This window comes from Mugil cephalus, chromosome 19 (assembly GCF_022458985.1).
Source record: "Mugil cephalus isolate CIBA_MC_2020 chromosome 19, CIBA_Mcephalus_1.1, whole genome shotgun sequence".
NCBI classification, from domain to species: Eukaryota; Metazoa; Chordata; class Actinopteri; order Mugiliformes; family Mugilidae; genus Mugil; species Mugil cephalus.
In genome coordinates, this window is record NC_061788.1 from 18,384,261 (window position 1) to 18,403,010 (window position 18,750).

At 42.1% G+C, this 18,750-nt stretch overlaps 1 protein-coding gene across 2 annotated transcripts; it reads left to right on the forward strand.

The window, feature by feature from the left end:
- Positions 1-307: 307 nt before the first annotated feature.
- Positions 308-18,676, forward strand: gsna (gelsolin a). Of its 2 annotated transcripts, XM_047568974.1 has the most exons (17): positions 308-473; positions 8,680-8,880; positions 10,218-10,372; positions 10,648-10,809; positions 10,931-11,080; positions 11,157-11,246; positions 11,345-11,477; positions 12,110-12,414; positions 12,649-12,782; positions 13,427-13,517; positions 13,720-13,746; positions 15,060-15,230; positions 15,918-16,092; positions 16,675-16,796; positions 17,187-17,264; positions 17,362-17,422; positions 17,677-18,676. In XM_047568974.1, exons 2-17 carry the CDS (start codon positions 8,685-8,687, stop codon positions 17,844-17,846), a joined length of 2,220 nt encoding a protein of 739 aa, XP_047424930.1. In that variant the 5' UTR covers positions 308-473; positions 8,680-8,684; the 3' UTR covers positions 17,847-18,676. The 2 variants fall into 2 exon arrangements, with proteins under 2 accessions (XP_047424930.1, XP_047424931.1); XM_047568975.1 differs by lacking the exon at positions 13,720-13,746.
- Positions 18,677-18,750: the final 74 nt, after the last annotated feature.

Below are 18,750 nucleotides of genomic sequence, written 5' to 3' on the forward strand. Positions count from 1 at the left end.
CATTATTGACACTGAGACTGCGACAGAGAAGTCCAGTCTCGGCTCGTAATGTCCAAATTAAAGCACCACTCTGGAATTAAATTCAGTAGGATAGATAAAGCCAGAGCATCCTAAAACATAGACTTAAAACAGAAGATCTTATATACTCTGAGGATTCTGCATGTTTCTTGTGCCTAGATAGATAGATAGATAGATAGATAGATAGATAGATAGATAGATAGATAGATAGATAGATAGATAGATAGAGTTGGGCCCCCCTCTGCAGGCGGTACAGCAGGCCTGCCGGGGGGGAGTGTCATAGGGAGTGTCCCGGGCCAGGAGCATAAACAGCGGCTCCGCGCTCCGCTGCCACGCCGACTCGACGCCTCTCTGCTCTCGCTGCAGCTTTGAAGCGCTCACCGCGGCTCAATCAGGTCCACACCCGTTTGCCTCTCCGTTCTCCCCCGAACACAACCCACAAACCCTGCATTCAGGTAGGACCCTCATTATAACCCCATTTTCCCCATTTTTTTTCTTCTTCTTCTTTTTTTTTTGTGCCGAATGGAAGAATGCAGCGTGCAGCACAGATTCAGAGATACAGGGGCGGTGATTTAATGGCTTAGCCCGTTTTGTCTAATGCCCGTTAGCTCAGACCTGAACAATGCTTTGACATCTAAAACAAGAGCGAGTCGTTTGGTTTTACTCTGGCCTGCATCCTTATTTTTGTTTAAAGCAAATTTAAATACACTAAACCCAGCTTTTATTTGGTCAAATTGCAACGCAGCGGTTTCCATATATGGACAGCAGTGAAACCCTGGATGATGACAGAAAATGCAGTGCAGTTAAACTGACCACAGACATGCTCACAGACTTTCTTACATAAATTCAGACGACCACGATGATATAAAAAACATTTAAACTTGCTGCGTTCTATATATAATAACACACACACATATATATAAAGTCATTTGTTTGAGCATCTCAGTTAAAAACAGTGAGACCCTCATCACCAGTTTCATACCCAAATTCTTTTCACACATCTGCGGTTGCTATGGCAACAACCAAATACTGAGGCTGTTTTTAAGGAAGTTTGTCTGGACATCCTGAATGTGGCTGCTTGTTACAGCGACCTGTGGGGAGTGCGTCAGACAGTGCGGTTTGCGTGTATGTAAATTTCTGAGGAAGAGATATAGATAGACATTGTTGGCCTCTTAGGCAGAGCTGTCGGATTCCTCTCTCCAGAGATTATGGGCTGCCTTAATTCACCGGCTGTAGACTACACCCTGCAGACTCATAAGCCCCGAACAACTGTGCGCATACTTTCTGGAGGCCTGAACTGGTGGGCATGCCACCATGCTACCCCATATTTAGAGCTAAAACTCAATTTGTGTATGTAACTACACAAACTACTTTGTCAAATCTGATCTCGGGTTTCTGGGGGGCCATTTAGAGCCACTGTCCTCGCATGAAATATAACAACATGTCCTGTGTTCTTTACTTAAACATACGTTATGGCTACATTTTCTTTCAAGCGATGTCTTGCGGTCACGTAGTCATGCACTGTCTGTCTTCCATGTCCTAGTAAACACTAATTTAGTGATTTGTAGGTCCGATGCTTTCTAGACTTCAAGGTGACCGTCTGAGCTGCCTGACCATTGTTTCAACATTCAAGTCTCTGTTTGACTGCAGTAGTCCTGCGGAAAGAGTGTAACATTTGTTGCCAACATTCAATCAGGATGTGAAAGGTTCACCCGTCACTTAAGTTGTTACTTTCAGCTTGTTCATTGTCAAACAGTGGATCACCAAGTTTGTTTGGATACTCAATAGGAGTGAAGGGTACACGTAAGCAGACCTTAACCACAGGGGTGGCAAATCAGAAACCTCTCATGAGCTGTTGGTTGGTTGGTTTGGCGAAAGACCTCAAGCATAACTTCTTTTCAGCCTTGATTTCTTCTACATGGGACCGTCCACACCTCTCACTCAGAGCACACACGGGCAATATTTTAATGGCTGCAGACACATTAACTGCTACTTTGTGTGTGGTACTGATAGTACACCATATCTTAAGGAAACTCAAATCAGAAAAACATAACTTTCTGCGTAAAACTGCATTTTCAGTTCCAGTCTAAAGTTAGAAATAGAATTAATGTAAGTGATTTGATTAATGAGGTAAAAGAACTGGTTAGAGAGTAGGCTACTTAGAGAGTAGTTTCCTAGATGCGTTTTCAAGTAGATTGGTCCTGAAATAACCTCATATCCTTTAATAACCACCCATGTATCATAGATACTATGTACAAAGGTATAAACAGCCATTTTGATTCTTGTTGTCTGATGCTGTGTAAACAGATGAGAGGGAAGCATAGCAGCTATAAAAAAATCTGTTGGGTCTTATCTGATGTGTCCGCAGCGAGCTGCAGGGCTACAAAACAGCATTGAATAGGCTGAGAGTAGCATGAGTGGAGAAAATGAGTCATCAGAAAGGCCCTTTCGTGAAGGAGTTTATTTTTTGTGTGTGAAAAACTCTGGATATGTTGTAAAAAACCCCAAATCCAGATTTCACAGTACTCTTTTGAGTTTGATTTTGAAGTGGGATACATGCAGATAAAGCAGTCATATGAAGTCATATGAATCCACACTTGCTGTCTCCCACTGGATCCAGTTTTCACTTGGGCCTGGAGCACAGGCAGACACAAAGACAGGCTAGTGAAAAATGGGGGAGGGGAACAAATAACTGAGGTTGGAATGACACACTAGTTGGAGGCAAAGGGGTGGTCGGGTTGGAAGGATGAGGCCACAGACGAGGGGGTACAGACTCTGTAGAGGTGTAGCGTGGGCTGGGCAGGCTGCACACACTAGCTGCTTATCCCGGGAAGAAGCACGTACTAATAGTCATGTGACGTGTTCTATTTAAGTTTGAAACTGTGAGAGCGCTGAGTCAAACAGATCCCCTCTGCTTGAGTCATTTTATTCAAGCTGGAGCAGCCCAAGAACATTCAGCGGTTAAAGCATGCTTTGGTCAGTGGATACTATTTAAACAACCAAAAACATTCATGGTTATTAAAAACTATGTCCTCTAACCTCATCCCTTATGAGAGTTTAATGACATTCATATCAACTAAATTCTGTAAAGTCACGTCTGTCGTGTGTGCGGCTGCTGACTAGAGATGGTTAACTATAAAAAGTGGATGCAGGGTGAAACAGCTAACTTTGAAGCTTTAAACCTAAATAAAGCACCTTGGTTGTGAAAGAGTTTTAGTCAGCTGATAACGTTAATTCATTTTTACGAAGAGAAAAGTGCTGGGCTGCTGACCAGCAATGATTAGCCTAGCTAAGCAATACAAAAAAGGAGGCGGGTGGAGACAGCTAGCTTCATTTTGTTTGAATAAATTTGAATAAAGCGTTAATAACAAGTGCTAACTTGGTTGTTAAACCGACAACTGGAAAATTAAACCGTGTTTAAGTCAGTAGATGCTGTTTGTACAACCAAAATGTTCATTAAAAACTACATTCTCTAACCTTTTCTCTCATGATAGTTTTTTTTTTTTTACATAGATGTTTCATTATGAGATGATAGCTTAGTGACACTCATATCCCTAAATTCAGTAAACTCATGTCTGCTATGTGTATGGCTGGTGGCAAGGGATTCGCATTAAAAAATAGAGGCAGGGGAAAACAGCTAGTCTTTCTCTATCTAAATAACGTTGAATAAAGTGCTAATAACACATGATTTATTGGTTACTTAATCTGTAATATGTAAGTGATGTTTATTAAAAATTATGTTAGAGAGATGATTAGCCTAGCTCAGAGCCAGGGTAAATGGCTAAACTTGCTCCCTCTGATTAAAGTTGAATAGAGGGCTAATGACACATGGCATCTTGGTTGTGTAATCTGAAGACAACAGTGTGGGTTGCTGACAAATGATGTTTAGCCTAGCTTAGCATTATAAAAATGGATGCAGTTGGAAACCTTGCTATCCTTGCTCGGTCTGAATAAAGTCAAATAAAGCGCTAATAACACATGCTAGCTGGGTTGTTTAATCTGTAACCAAAAAGTGAAACCACGTCTTAGTCAGTTGATCCTGTTTACACAACAAGAAACATGCTGTTTATTAAAAACTACATCTCCCTCATGTTAGTTCTTTACATTTGTCAATGTTGTGTCATTTGTAATACCAACTTTGATTCTTCAAAGCCTGTTCAGGGGTTCTGATGTTTGCTTTACTGAATCTCAGACAGTACCTAACTCTAGGATGAAACAGCTCAGATGTACAGAGACAGACAGAAAAGAAGATCAGAGGCGAAGGCTGTCATATTTATTTACAACCACTGAAACTATGATGTGCGGTATATGAAGATGCACAAAGAGTGATACTCAGGTGATTTTGTATACAAAGTCAGTCTTTTTGAATGAGTCAACTTTTCACTTTTCAAGTTTTTTTTTTATTAAAAAACACAGCTTTAGTCTCAGACATTGTTTTGAGCATTTCTAATAGGAATTGAGTGGGATATACAGAAAGAAATCAGGGGCATGGTGTCAGATTGAACATCTGTGCTGTACATACACTGTCTGGCCACTTTATTAGGTACACCTGTTTAATTGCTTGTTAACACAAATAGCTAATCAGCCAATCACATGCCTGCAATTCAATGCATTTAGGCATGTAGAGGGGATCAATGTCGAAAATGCCTTGTTGTCAGAGATGTCAGAGGAGAATGGGCAGACTGGTTGAAGATGATAGAAAGGCAACAATAACTCAAATAACCAAGGCTTATCAGATGGGCTTCAGCAGCAGAAGACCATACCGGGTGTCACTCCTGTCAGCTAAGAACAGGAAACTGAGACTACAGTTCACACAGGCTCACCAAAATTGAACAATAGAAGATTGGAAAAACTTTGCCTGGTCTGATAAGACTTCAGCTGCGACATTCGGATGGCAGGGTCAGAATTTGGTGTAAACAACATGAAAGCATGGATCCATCCTGTCTTGTATCAACGGTTCAGGCTGCTGGTGGTGTAATGGTGTGGGAGATATTTTCTTGGCACACTTGGCACACCAAATTGAGCATAGTTTAAATGCCACAGCCTACCTGAGTATTGTTGCTCACCTTGTCCATCCCTTTATGACCACAGTGCACCATCTTCTGACGGCTACTTCCAGCAGGATAATGCACCATGTCACAAAGCTCATATCATCTCAAACTGGGTTCTTGAACATGTCAATGAGTTCACTGTACTCCAATGGCCTCCACAGTCACCAGATCTCAATCCAATAGAGCACCTTTGGGATGTGGTGGAACGGGAGATTCGCATCACAGATGTGCAGCCGACAAATCTGCAGCTACTGCAGGATGATATCATTTCAATACAGACCAAAATCTCTGAGGAATGTTTCCAACACCTTGTTGAAAGTATGCCACCAGTGTAGATCTTAATGCGGATGTTCTTGCATTAATCGCTACTGTTTCCTGGGTATTTATGTTAGAATTAATATAATGACCATAGTTTATTAAGCAGAAGTTATTGTTTTTTAATGTCAAATGTTATGGTCTGCTTTGTTCCCCACATATTTGGGAAGTAGCGCTTAAGAGGATGTGGTTTCTACTTCACCCATACTTATGGTCGTTTTTGATAAACATTTTCATGAGATCTGATTATGATACAATAGCTTAGTGGCTTAGTGACACTCATATCAATAAAATCAGTAAATTCATGTATGCAAACTCAAAATGTATGCAGGGTGAAAAGAGCTTGTCATACGCTGAAAGAATGAAGTTGAATGAAGCGCTAATAATTTATAGTATCTTGTTTTTTTTGTTTTAAATCAGTCACAGGAAGGCTGGCAAACCTCACAGTGAATATAAGACTACAGGAAATCATTACACCCTGGGCAATTTACAGAAATCAAAAATGAAACCGAATGTTCTGTGACCAGTAAAAAACAATACACACATTCTACACGAGGTATTTGACACAGCCCAGCAGTTGGATCCGTATTAGGAGAGCTAGGTTAATCAGTTCCTGAGGAAGTGACACAGGAAAGTGCTATCTACCTCAACATTACCTCCAGCTCTTACGCAAAATATTACATAAGACATGCATTCAGAACAAAACATTTGTTTATTTTGCAGACATTATACTACTGTGCTCGTATACACCGAACATCACGTGACCGGGTGTTTTGATCCAGCATTGCAGGTTTTGGTTATCTGAAGGGCTGGACCATTTTATCTTGACAGTCCAGACTTGCATGCAACACCCTGACCAGGTGCTCAATAGGAACTTTTGCTGATTGTTCTTTGATAGCTCACAGGAAAACAGAGGCACTGAGGCTAACCTTAACAGGGATACTGCAGTATGAGCCAGGCAAAATCCACATTGGACAAGTTTCCTTACTTCCATGCCCCAAAACATGAGGTGATCAACATGAGACATCACTTTTGTTCTTGCTAATATCCAATGAGACCAGATCCAACTTATAAATATTATATTAAACTTGTCAAGAGTTTCAGAAATTGGCTTATAATTTTCCAATGCTTACTTTAGACCCTCTCAGAGGCCTTCTGTCTGTTTTTTTGCGGCACTAAAGCTGGAATGGAAAATCCACAAGGCTACTCTTTTTTTGTAGGAATATTCAGCTTCACGCTCTAATGACCATAATGGAATTTCCTAGCGGTCCCGGATGGTCCAGCTAAACCTGGATGTAGACACTGCACTGTGTGTTGGCACACAACCTTGTATAACTCCAGGACGTTGCTGTTTTGACTGTGTGTGTTGCTCTGTGAATTCAGACGGAGCTATAAATGTTGGAGGTCTTTACGGTCTGACACCTTTGTTTATTTTCCCGACAGACAAAACTGTCTAAAAAATAGCTTACTTTTCCACGTTGAATGATCCATAGCTGCAAGACTCTGCATTGAGTCTGTTACATAAGAGGAGAACACAGACAAGGGAAATAGAAACCCTACATTTGTTGGCCTGGTACTGTGAATTTCTAAGCCACTTCTCATCTCTTCCAAGGTCAGGATCAGATTCTTGCCATGTTTGTGGGCAGGCGGCTGCCTAGAAGAATGAGCGATTCTTGCTCCAGTGTGGACGGTTAGTCATGCAAATTGAAAGGCAACAGGTCCAAGTAGCATTCCTGTGGAAAACTGGATTCTGTGTTCATTTCATACCATGTGACCTCCAGTTTACACATCTAAACTATTTTACACAGCATATGAACTAACAGCAAAGACCCATTGATGGTTTAAATGTTCTTTAAGTATTTAATTATTTAAACAAATACCCAAAAAGAAGTATTTGACAGAAATGCACCACGAAGGGTCACAGAAGCCCCTTTCATTGAGGTCAGGTTCTAATTTGAGTGGACCCAAAGTGTTTCCCGTCCCAGCTAGCAATTAATATGGTGGGTGGAGTCAGTGTCGGCTGGAGTCTGTTGCAAAATCCTTGGCATATTTTATGAAAGCATTGCCTCACAATTTACTGCGTAATTCTACTTTGTTAAGATTTGGGTACAACCGCAAAAACAGTTGCCAAAAGAATTCAGATATTTCACTTAAGCAAAAGCAGCAAAACCATTATGTATGCCCCGTTAGTCCTACAGTTATTCTTAAGCATGTATGCAAGCATTTCTTTTAAAACATGGTTGCCTTTGCTTTACACGGTGTTGAGTCAGTGTGGACACTTTTTTTCATCAGGGAAAGTTTGACACTCATTTTTAAACTGCCTTTACAGTAGGGCAGAGCAACACTACATCCTCATACTCCAAGTAATCTATTCTTTGAAATTACTCTCAGATTAACATCTCAAACATGCCAGAGCAGACAGCGTCTGTTTTACAAACAGTTTCCCGACACTCAGGACAAACATTTGAACAGGATGCCTGACAAAATCTCAAAAATCCGCTCATGCCACTGGGAAGTCAGTGGGTTGTGATCCAATGCAGCGCAAGCACCTACTTGAAACTCTTGTTTAGGCGCCATGTATCTTTGATACCGTCAGATATGGCAAAAGTGTATGGAATGTGTGTACATTAATGTTTGGGTTTGAGTGTTTGTACATTCATCTAAGTATAAGAGTGAAAAGTAAAATTAGATGGCTATAATATCCTTATGACATTTGATCTGATCAATTGATCACCAATTTTTTTCTGGCCGAAAGGCCTTCAACCAGTGTAGCTGTACCAGTGTAGCTTTAAGGTCTCGACGTTGACATAATGAACACAATATGAAGGCAAGTCTGCGTGTAACAACTATCGATTTGTTACACGCACAGTGTGAAAATAAAATGCTTGCAGAGCAGCGTCCTGTTTTCTATTCTATTTCTACTCAGTGTTTCAACTGTTACATGAGTCAGAGTCATAACTGGCAGGACTTCCTGCTGCAGCTGGAGGAAGCACATAGGCACCAGTGACTCATTCTGCTGTATTAATATATAACTACAACCATAAACTTTATCTCTGTATCCATAACAACTTCTGAGCCTTCAAGGGAGTGGCTTTGAGTTTTTCAGAGAAAATCTCTCACTTCCAGGGAGTCCCCATCTCACTTTCACAAGGTTGTTTTAAAGCTCTGCAACTTGTGTCGGTGCAGCAGCCTGTTTGGCCGGCTACAGCTTGTTGCTACGGGAGCGCACCTGTATGTTTAGGTCCGGAGAGAATAGGTCAGCACTATATATCTCAGGTGTGTGATTTCATTCCAGGCAGCATGGCAGCACAACACCCAGAGTTCGAGCGGGCCGGACAGAAGCCGGGTCTCCAGGTGTGGAGGGTGGAAAACTTTGACCTGGTGCCCGTCCCTGAGAACCTGCACGGGGGGTTTTACACCGGAGATGCCTACCTCATCCTCAACACCATCAAACAGCGCTCCGGAAACCTGCAGTACGACCTGCACTTCTGGCTGGGTGAGCACAGTCAGACAGACGTTAACTGTATTACAGAGGAATATGTACAGAAATAATGGGGAAATATGAATAGTGTGTTTGTTTTTTAATTGACATGCATATTCAACTCTTTAGTCCTTAGTTAACTGAATAAGTTTAACTCATGCAGCTCTTCCTAAATGTGAGTCTGATATATTATGATGTTATCGGATACAATATTCAAATATATTTAACCATATTTTGAAATATTTCTGGAGCCATTTCCTTGTTTTTTGAGAGCTCATCTCATTTCCATGGATGTGTGGGTTAACACAGAAGACATGATCTCGATTTTCCATTACAGCCTCGACCCTGTTTGACTCACAAAGCTGAAGCTGCAGTGTTGCTGCCCTGCAGCTTTTACTGCTGAAACCACCCAGAACGAGTCATATGACAGAAGTCGCTGTAGGCAACTGCTTGGTGTTGAAACGCCTATGATTTACTGTTTAAGCAGAAGATGGTTTGGTAATAATGACAGCTTTATCATTTAATCAGTTAAATTGCCAGTGAAGTATTCAGATCTTAGTTCAATAAAAGCAGCAATACACTGTAAATTATTCAAATTGCAGTGGAAGTTCTGCATTCAAACATTCAAATGTTGACTTATCTAAAGCTTATCAGCAAAATGTACTACAGCCTTACAAATTATTACCGACAAGTTCTCCTGTACAGCTTAGTGTATAACTATTTATCACGTTTTTAAATTAGATTAACTTCATTTAAGATTAACTTAGTGTCACTCTGGGGAATTCAAAAGTGCTAAAAGGAAATTCAAGCAGATGCCTGTACATGTCAAAATATCCCAACATCAGAATAGCCCACAAAATACATTACAATTAAGAAATAGATCGCCAATAATGGAAAACGAATCATTTTTTATTTTCGTCAGGGTCTGTTTTAAGTTCCTGTTATAGGTCGGACTGGTATCTGGAAATGAGTATTGGCAGGTATCTGACAGGGTCGTCCTTTACAAAGCTGAGTCAGCTCCGTGTTTTAATTGATTTCATTTGCTTTTAGTTTGTCCGATTGATCATGGAAACAGCGTTTACCCATAAACAGGATGCAATGTAACCTTCCAACACGCTACTGAATTTCAATGTGGGACCATGAATAGCATATTGTTAAAAGTTTTAATGCGTCTGCTGGGTTTTGGCCCACTGCTGCTCCCACATATTGATCTCTCGACTGACCGAAGTCCTCACTGCGAGAATTCAACCAACCAACACAATGTGGCTGTCTGTGTAGGTGTGCAGTATGCCTGCTGAGAGACGATAAGGACTGGGTTAACATGCAGCATGTCTGTGGTTTCTCTGGCGCAGGTGATTTCTGCACCCAGGATGAGAGCGGCTCGGCGGCCATCTTTACCGTCCAAATGGATGACTTCCTGGGGGGGAAACCCATTCAGTACCGTGAGGTGCAGGGATACGAGTCCAAAACCTTTCTGGGATACTTCAAGTCTGGAATCAAGTACATGGTAAGATGCCATGTTCAGACACGGTGTCTGCAACGAATATGATTATGATTATGATTATTCTTTTAAATTTTCCTTTGGCGCATTTTAATCGTTGGATTGTCCTGCTTGTTTAAATGTTGTTTCGTGATATATTTTATAGGACTTGCACGTCCCCATTCAGTCACTGTAAAATTACCTTTAAATTATGTTAAGATTTTCCGACTTGTGATGCCGAAAAACAAAATCTGACTCCACTGATATACAGTAGTTTTGTAACGGGATGTATTACCTTTCAGAAAGGAGGTGTGGCGTCTGGGTTCAAACACGTTGTCACCAATGAGGTGGTGATGCAGAGGGTGCTCCAGGTCAAAGGTCGCCGTGTTGTCAGGGCAACCGAGGTGGCGGTCAGCTGGGACAGCTTCAACCAGGGAGACTGCTTCATTCTGGACCTGGGAGATGTGAGTCAGACCGAGAAGATTATTATTATTATTATATGGAGAAAATGCTGTGATTTTTCTTAAGTTCCACTTTATTCACATGCTTTTTTTGTAATCTGCTCGTCTTCTTCTCGCCTCACAGGAGATTTTCCAGTGGTGCGGCTCCCAGAGCAACCGCTTCGAGAAGCTGAAGGCCACTCAGGTCGCCAAGGGTATCCGTGACAACGAGCGCAGCGGCAGGGCCCGAGTTTATGTCTGCGATGAGGGGATGGAGAGGGAGAAGATGTTAGAGGTGAGATTGGTGAATTATGATGACCAGTACAGTCACAAACTGAGCCGGTTGCTAAACTTGCCGCTTCCGTGCCTAGGTTTTGGGACCCAAACCAGATCTGCCTGAGGGGGCCTCTGATGACATCAAGGCTGATGCCTCGAACAGGAAGAGAGCTAAACTCTACAAGGTGTGAGCATGGAGGTGTTAAGAGATATAGGTGATTGAGAAACGCCATGCCGCCAGCTGCCCTTCAGTTTAACTAATAGCTGACATTACCTCCTACAGGTGTCCAATGCCACTGGAGGTATGACGGTTGCCCTGGTGGCTGCAGAGAACCCGTTCGCACAGAGCGCCTTGGAGTCCGGTGACTGCTTCATTCTGGACCACGGCTCAGACGGCAAGATCTTTGTCTGGAAAGGTCAGTACAGGGCGGATTCAGTTTACATTCATTTAGGAGTGACTACAGTCTGTGGGGCACTATTTCTTGGTCAAACATGTTGTTGCCAATCTTTTTGTGCTGCCTGCTGGCTGCACTTTTATATTTAATGTACAGACACTTGGGTTGAATCAGTCTTTTTCAGACATAAATCCGTTCCCTGAAAGCCCAATGTTTTCTTTCATCTGGAGAACCAGAACCTGTGTGTCATTTTTACTTACTGCCAGAGACGTTGAATGCATAGAACTCGGGTTATATTAGTAAATTTTATTTCTCCGTCATAGGCTCAGCCATATTCGTAGTTGCTATAGGTTCCTCCATCTCCAATGCTTTTCTACTGGTGCCAAAGTGTAGAAATGTCAACACACAAAACTAATTTAAAACTCTGGCAAACTGCAAAATAACTTTGCCTGGCTCATAAACTCGTAACTCGTAAACTCGCAAGCTTGAAAGAAATGGTTGTTCATTTATATTTATAAGTGCCACACTCCAGCTTTAACTCAGCCAGTGGAAGTATTTCTGCCACTTGTAATTGGAATTCTTTGTCAAGTTTCTGCGAATCCCGTAACATTTCCTCTCTTATTTCAATAATCCTCACTATCCTCTCTCTACAGGAAAAGACGCCAACATGGACGAGAGAAAGGCGGCGATGAAGGCTGCCGACGAGTTCATCAAGAAGATGGGTTACCCCAAACACACCCAGGTCCAGATCCTGCCAGAGATGGGCGAGACACCGCTCTTTAAACAGTTCTTCAAAAACTGGCGGGACAAGGATCAGACCGAAGGCCTGGGCGTGGCCTACATCGCTAACAGCATCGCCAAGATCGAGAAGGTGCCTTTCGATGCCGCCACTCTCCACGATTCTGCCGCCATGGCCGCCCAGCATGGCATGGTGGACGACGGCAGCGGAGAGAAACAGGTGAGTGACGTGTTCATTTGCGTTATCACCACAAATCACATCCAACATAGGCATTCACTGGATTTTAAAAGAAATTTTTACTCGGACTTGCAAAGTAAATGAGGATATTATTGTGGAGTTTTACCATGGTCAGTTTTAGGTTTGTGTGCAGGCCCCATCCTGCGTAACTGAACTCCTTCTTGTGGAAAATCCGCAGCCTGTTACATGTGTCTCTGTCATCTTCCTCCCCTGTAGATCTGGCGCATCGAGGGAGCCGACAAGGTGGCGGTGGATCCATCCACATACGGCCAGTTCTACGGAGGAGACAGCTACCTCATCCTCTATAACTATCACCACGGAGGACGCCAGGGACACATTATCTACATGTGGTGAGAATCTTGGGTCGTTCAGTCTTGAATCACAAAACTGGGAGCAAAACATAAACTGTCTGAATGAATACTGAAAGGTCTTTAGCTGCACAGGAGTTGTGATGTGGTTTGTAGTGATTCCTCCTGGGTGAGCTCAGTAGGATCCAGGTGAAACTGGGGGAATTAATGATTGAGATGCTGATTGTTAAGCATGAGGAAGTGAACTCAGTCTCAGACTCTTAAGTGCTGCTTACTTTCATTTCTGTTGGAAATCTATACTTCACATAGTATATTATGCACTGTTACAAATGATCATACAGTCTCCTGTGACATTCAGAGTCTTGTTACAACATTCCCTATCAATGATTTCATGTCTTCTGTCTGCCAGTTTACACTCAATAAAAACGTCTTTTAATCATCAACCCTTACAGCATCAGGGGATGGATCTAAAACACTCAAATAAACAAATGATCCTAGTTCTCAAAAGTTCACAAATTAAACACAAAGACAGTTAAAAGATAAATAAGACTAGTTGGGCTCAGAGAGAAATTAATCATTTTATGTTTTTTAAATAAATGTAATTTTAGAAGAGGTGGTCAGCACTTAACCTCCCCCCGGTTTGTTCCTCTCATCATGTCTTGTAATAAATTCACCTTGCCTCCCAGGCAGGGGATGGACTCCAGTCAGGATGAGATCGGAGCCTCTGCGATCCTCGGCGCCCAGCTGGATGAGGAGCTTGGTGGTGGTCCCGTGCAGGTAGAACATGTTTTTAATCAACATTTTCTGTCTTCATAAGCTTTTATGCATTTTTATCATCCACTTTTATTAATGTCCACCCTCTCCTGGCTTATTCAGTACAGTCGCATCCTGTCTGAACTTTACATCCTTTCACTTTTTTAATTCTCCCTCCTGGTTTCCCTGCCGCTGCTTCTTCCCTCCCGGGTTCTTTCTGTCTCAGGTTGTTGGTGCTCCTATAACCACTCAGGTATTTCCCCTCCCTCCTTTCCCCCCCGTCCTCAATCTTATGGCGATATATATTTTTTTAATGATTTGTCCAGAGCCACAGATTAGTGGTAGCCTCTCATCTTCCGAGATAAATAAGATTATCTTGCGGCTTTTTTGAGACTGAATGAAGAAGATATTGAATTAAATCTAATTTATAACGGCACAATCTCTGTCAAGCACAAACAGGACATTCCAGTGTGGATGTTAATGGGAGGCTCCATCCTCCTCTGTCGCCAACTCCGTCTGCTCGCACAGCCCTGCTCCTAAACACTCCAACACTATTATGACTACTTAGCCTATTAGTTTGTGCTCATGTTTAGATAGTGTGAAACGGCAGCCTGGGAATAACTGTGGTGATCATGAAATAAGTTCAGTCTGTAGTGGCTGAATTATAGCGGCTCTGGACTCAATCATGCCTCGTGTTTGTCTTCACTCTGCATGCACAACCTGCCTTGTTCATACCGAGCCTGTGCTGTGGCATGTGTGTGTTTCATTCCAGCCATTCGTGTGGACACATCTGCAGCCATCACGTTTATTCTTCCAGATGTTTATCTGCCTTGACTCTCAGATTAGAGAACAGAAAATTAGAGGTGGATTTAGTTACTCAGTGCCGGTTTCATTTTTGAGGTGGTAAGACAAAATATCCGGGTTTCAGCACAGATGTTTTCAGTGTTAAAGTTTTGATCAGTGCCAGCGCCGGAAAGAAACTTCACAATGATGCCCAAACAGGAAACAGGAAGTTGCATCAACTGCAACAAGCTACAAAGGAATAGTTGATAAAACAGCAGCAATAAAGCAAAATGTGTCTGTTTGTTAAACTGAATATAATTTCCTTTTTGTAATATTGTGCAAAGTCATGAGTAAATATGTATCTTCCCTCCTCTTTTACTCATTCAAGCACAGGATCAGTGTAAAACTACAGCACGATTAAAAGAAGTAACTTGAGCACCTAACAGCTATGAAGATCGATGACTTAAAGATGCAGAAAAAAAGAGAGTCATAAAAATTTTTTTCCCCAATCTCTTCCTTTGAATCCTGATTTCACACATCTTGTGGCAGTGAACTCACGCCTCTGCTCTATGCTGCAATCTTGTGTCAGTAGTTGAGATTGCGGCAGCCGTTTTTTTTTTTTTTTTTTTTTCACGGCTTCATCGCAAAGACACAACGAGGGAGAGTGTGTCTGGTCGCACAACACTGGAATAATTCACAACGTCAAAAATGCATGCGGTGTTTTTGTGACGTGAATTACCGTGACATCCCCCTGATCAGTTTTCATCATCATTTGCGCATCAGGTGAGGGTGGTGCAGGGCAAAGAGCCGGCCCACATGATGAGTCTGTTTGGAGGACAGCCCATGGTGGTGTACAAGGGAGGAACGTCCAGAGAAGGAGGTCAGTCCGCTCCCGCAGAGACGCGACTCTTCCAGGTGCGCTCCAACTCTGCGGGACACACCAGAGCCGTGGAGGTAAGACAACACAACATCAGACGTGCATGATGCATTTCAAACTCAATGTTATTGATCCCCAGGTGGGAATTTAGTCGTTACAGCAGAAAGGCAAGGCAGTGCAAAAATACGAGTTACAACTAAAATAAGAACATAAGAGAAAAAATATATAGAATAGTCAGTATATATACATACATATATATATATATATATATATAATAGTACAAATACAGCAAGATGATGTAACTGACTGACTGATGTAAGTGAACCAATCAAAGTAAAGTAAGCAGATGAAGAGCAATAAAACAGTGCAGGCTGGATATCCATGTGGACATTCATGAAAGATGAATGATGTTATATGAACTTATATAACATATTTGTGAGCCATTTTTATGAGTACACACCAGGCTTTGAGGGTGGATGCCAACTGACAAGCTAGGCAAGTTGAAAAGCATAAAAAGGAAAACTAATTGTTACAGTTGTTGTTTTGACAGGAGGGAAAGTATAGTCCTTAGACTTATCCTTAAATAGCTTTTTTTCCTAGATTTAGCAAGCAATGCTTTTGTTAAGTAAGCGACATCTCACTTTAACCAGATCTTCACTTTAGACGGACTTTAACAATCCACAAGGGAAGTTACTTTGTCACCATATTTGTCACTGACTCTTCTATATTTTTCTCTTCTGTATATGTTTGTTTAATTCTTGCAGCTTGATGCAGCGGCGTCCAACTTGAACTCCAATGATGCTTTCGTTCTGGTGACCCCCGGCGGTTCATTCACGTGGGTGGGAGTGGGTGCCAGTGACACAGAGAAGCAGGGAGCTCAGCAGCTCTGTGACATCCTGGGGGTGTCGGCCTCCGAGCTGGCTGAGGGAGGAGAGACCGGTGAGGACACACAACGAGCACACTTATCGCAAATGATATTTTCTCTCTCTTTGTTTCCGTCTCACAGTCAGAAAAAGTTGCCAGCTACAAGCTTCAGTAACACACTGTATACAACTGGAGCCAAGCTAGCTGCTAGCTATTACCAGCTAAAGAGCCAAACGCAGCAGAGCCACTGTTCCAGCTTTGTGTCTATGACACAGCTGTCAAACATACGGCTCGCAGACCCAAAGCGGCCTGCCAGAGGGTCTAATCTGGCCCGCAGCATGAATAAAAAAACAAGGCAAATTTTCACTGAAAATAACACCCCTGGCCTATTCACACCTACACCTACTCATTGGAATGAGTGTTTTTCAATCAGAAAAGGATTAATACTTACGTGTTTGTTAGCCAGTTAGCTTGGAAATTTTACAGTTTATAACCCAGGATAAAATTCAACATTATTTTAATATTTTTGGGGTTTTACGTCACTTCCCGACAGAGCCAGGCTAGCAGTTTCCCTCTGATAGCAGTCTTTTCCAAGTTAGAGCCCTGTTTTATTACTGACAAGTAAAACAACCTGACGCATGTCCACCACATTTTTAGATGACTTCTGGGATGCTTTGGGTGGAAAGGCAGAATATCGCACCTCCACCAGACTCAAGGACAAGATGGACGCCCACCCACCGCGACTGTTCGCCTGCTCCAACAAGACTGGAAACTTTATCGTAAGTCTTTGGTTTGTTGTCTGCTGTTCTCCATTGCCTTTGTTGCTAAATATGTAACTTAAAGTAATGTAACTTTCTTAAAGCATCTATCTCAAGGATTTCAGTCCTATAAGCCCAATGAAGAACACCTTAGTTGGAACTCACTTTTTGCCAGTTCAATGTTTTTGTGTAAATGCGAAGCAGTGGGGAAATGGTCAGCGTGCTACGTTATCTGATGATGAATTTATTCTGTTGAGATTAGCAGTATCTTATTTTCTGAATGTTTCCACACAACATAACAACATAAAATGTACAAATACTGCAGTGCTTTTATTACTGCACCCTTGGTTCAGTCACCATTGTGTTAGCTCATGTGCTCTTTAAATTGGACTAAATCCTTTTTCCTCTCAGATTGAGGAAGTACCTGGAGAGATTACCCAAGACGACCTGGCCACTGATGATGTCATGATCCTTGATACCTGGGAGCAGGTAAAAAAAATAAAAAAAAAATAAACAGCTTATGAATTCAGAAGAGAATCAATATCAAACAACCAACAAAATACATAACCCTTTTCCTTTTCCTTAGGTGTTTGTTTGGATCGGTAATGAGGCTCAGGAGGAAGAGAAGACCGAAGCCATGGCATCTGGTAAGGAAGGAGTTCAAAAACAGACTTTACTGTATCTACAAATGCAACAGAAAACAATCATTTGGCATCTTTAATCGCATTCTCTGATGTGGTTTCGTTTTTTTTTTTAGTCTTACACATTACACATGTGCATTTTTCTTACTGAAAATGAAACCAAAAAAAAAACAAAAACACACAATTCAAACGCTTCTTGTTAACTTCGAGATCACCTTCCAACCGGCACTAATTCATTAAACATTCCTCACCTCCCTCAGCGGTCCGGTACATCGAGACAGATCCGGCCAACAGAGACCGCAGGACGCCCATCGTCAAAATCAAGCAGGGCTTCGAGCCTCCCACGTTCACCGGCTGGTTCCTCGGCTGGGACCACGACTACTGGACCAGCGACCCCCTGGAGCGGGCTATGGCTGAACTCTCCGTGTGAGAGCTCATGTGATCCCCCCATCCCCTCCCTAATATCAGCCTTGATCCTTGTCCTCCCCCCACCCCCACTCTGTCACTTTTTTATGCTGCCAATACACCCTGAAGACAAGAGGAGTGTTTTTATTTTTTAGTTGTAGCAGTGTTTGAATTCACTGTGTGTTATAGCGGTGCCTTCACACCAGTTATGAAGTCAACCAATAGAAACGGGGCTTTAACAGGTAAACAGGCTTTCTGTTGGCTTTTGCACTAAAAACAGTCGGTTAATAGAACTGTTTTCATTTTATATTAGATTCATAAAACCAGTTTACTAGTGACAAACATACAGCAAGACACAGCGAGTTTGGCTTGCCGCATTATTAGAAACCTCACTCGTAAGAAAACACAACTTCTGCCATTTTGTGAAACTGCTTGTCCTCGGTATCCCAGCTGTCATTGGGCGGGAGGTGGGGTACATCCTGGACAGGTCTCCAGCCACACAGACAACCATCCACACTCACACCTACGTCAGGATCTGAAAACAAAGCCTATGAAAATCAGTATACAACCAATGCCTTAATATCATTTCCTTCATTTTACAGCAAGACTGCTATTTTAGAATCAAAGGTACTGTTCCATTTATATAATGTCCTTACAGTTGTTTGTACCTTTATTTTAGAAGTCACTCTTATTTATTTAAAAAAGAAAAAAATCTCACATTCACGCCCACTAAGTTTGCTTTCTGTTCTCTTAATAAGAATCCACCGCTTTGCCGCTTTTAAAACCAGCTGTGTCTCTGTGACCGTGCGGTTTCCCAAAGCCATGTCGTCATTTCAATTAAACCAAATAAAAACACCTGTGTTCAAGTGTCTCTCATTGCTTTTACAAACATTTACTTTCCACCCAGACCTGGAAGAAACCAAATCTAA

Excerpts from the sequence above, each read along its gene's own strand:
- gsna (XM_047568974.1), top strand. The coding sequence starts at position 8,685 with ATGGCAGCACAACACCCAGAGTTCGAGCGGGCCGGACAGAAGCCGGGT. Across the intron at positions 10,373-10,647 it reads AGTCTGGAATCAAGTACATG|AAAGGAGGTGTGGCGTCTGG; the intron begins GTAAGATGCCAT and ends ATTACCTTTCAG. Across the intron at positions 15,231-15,917 it reads GACACACCAGAGCCGTGGAG|CTTGATGCAGCGGCGTCCAA; the intron begins GTAAGACAACAC and ends TAATTCTTGCAG.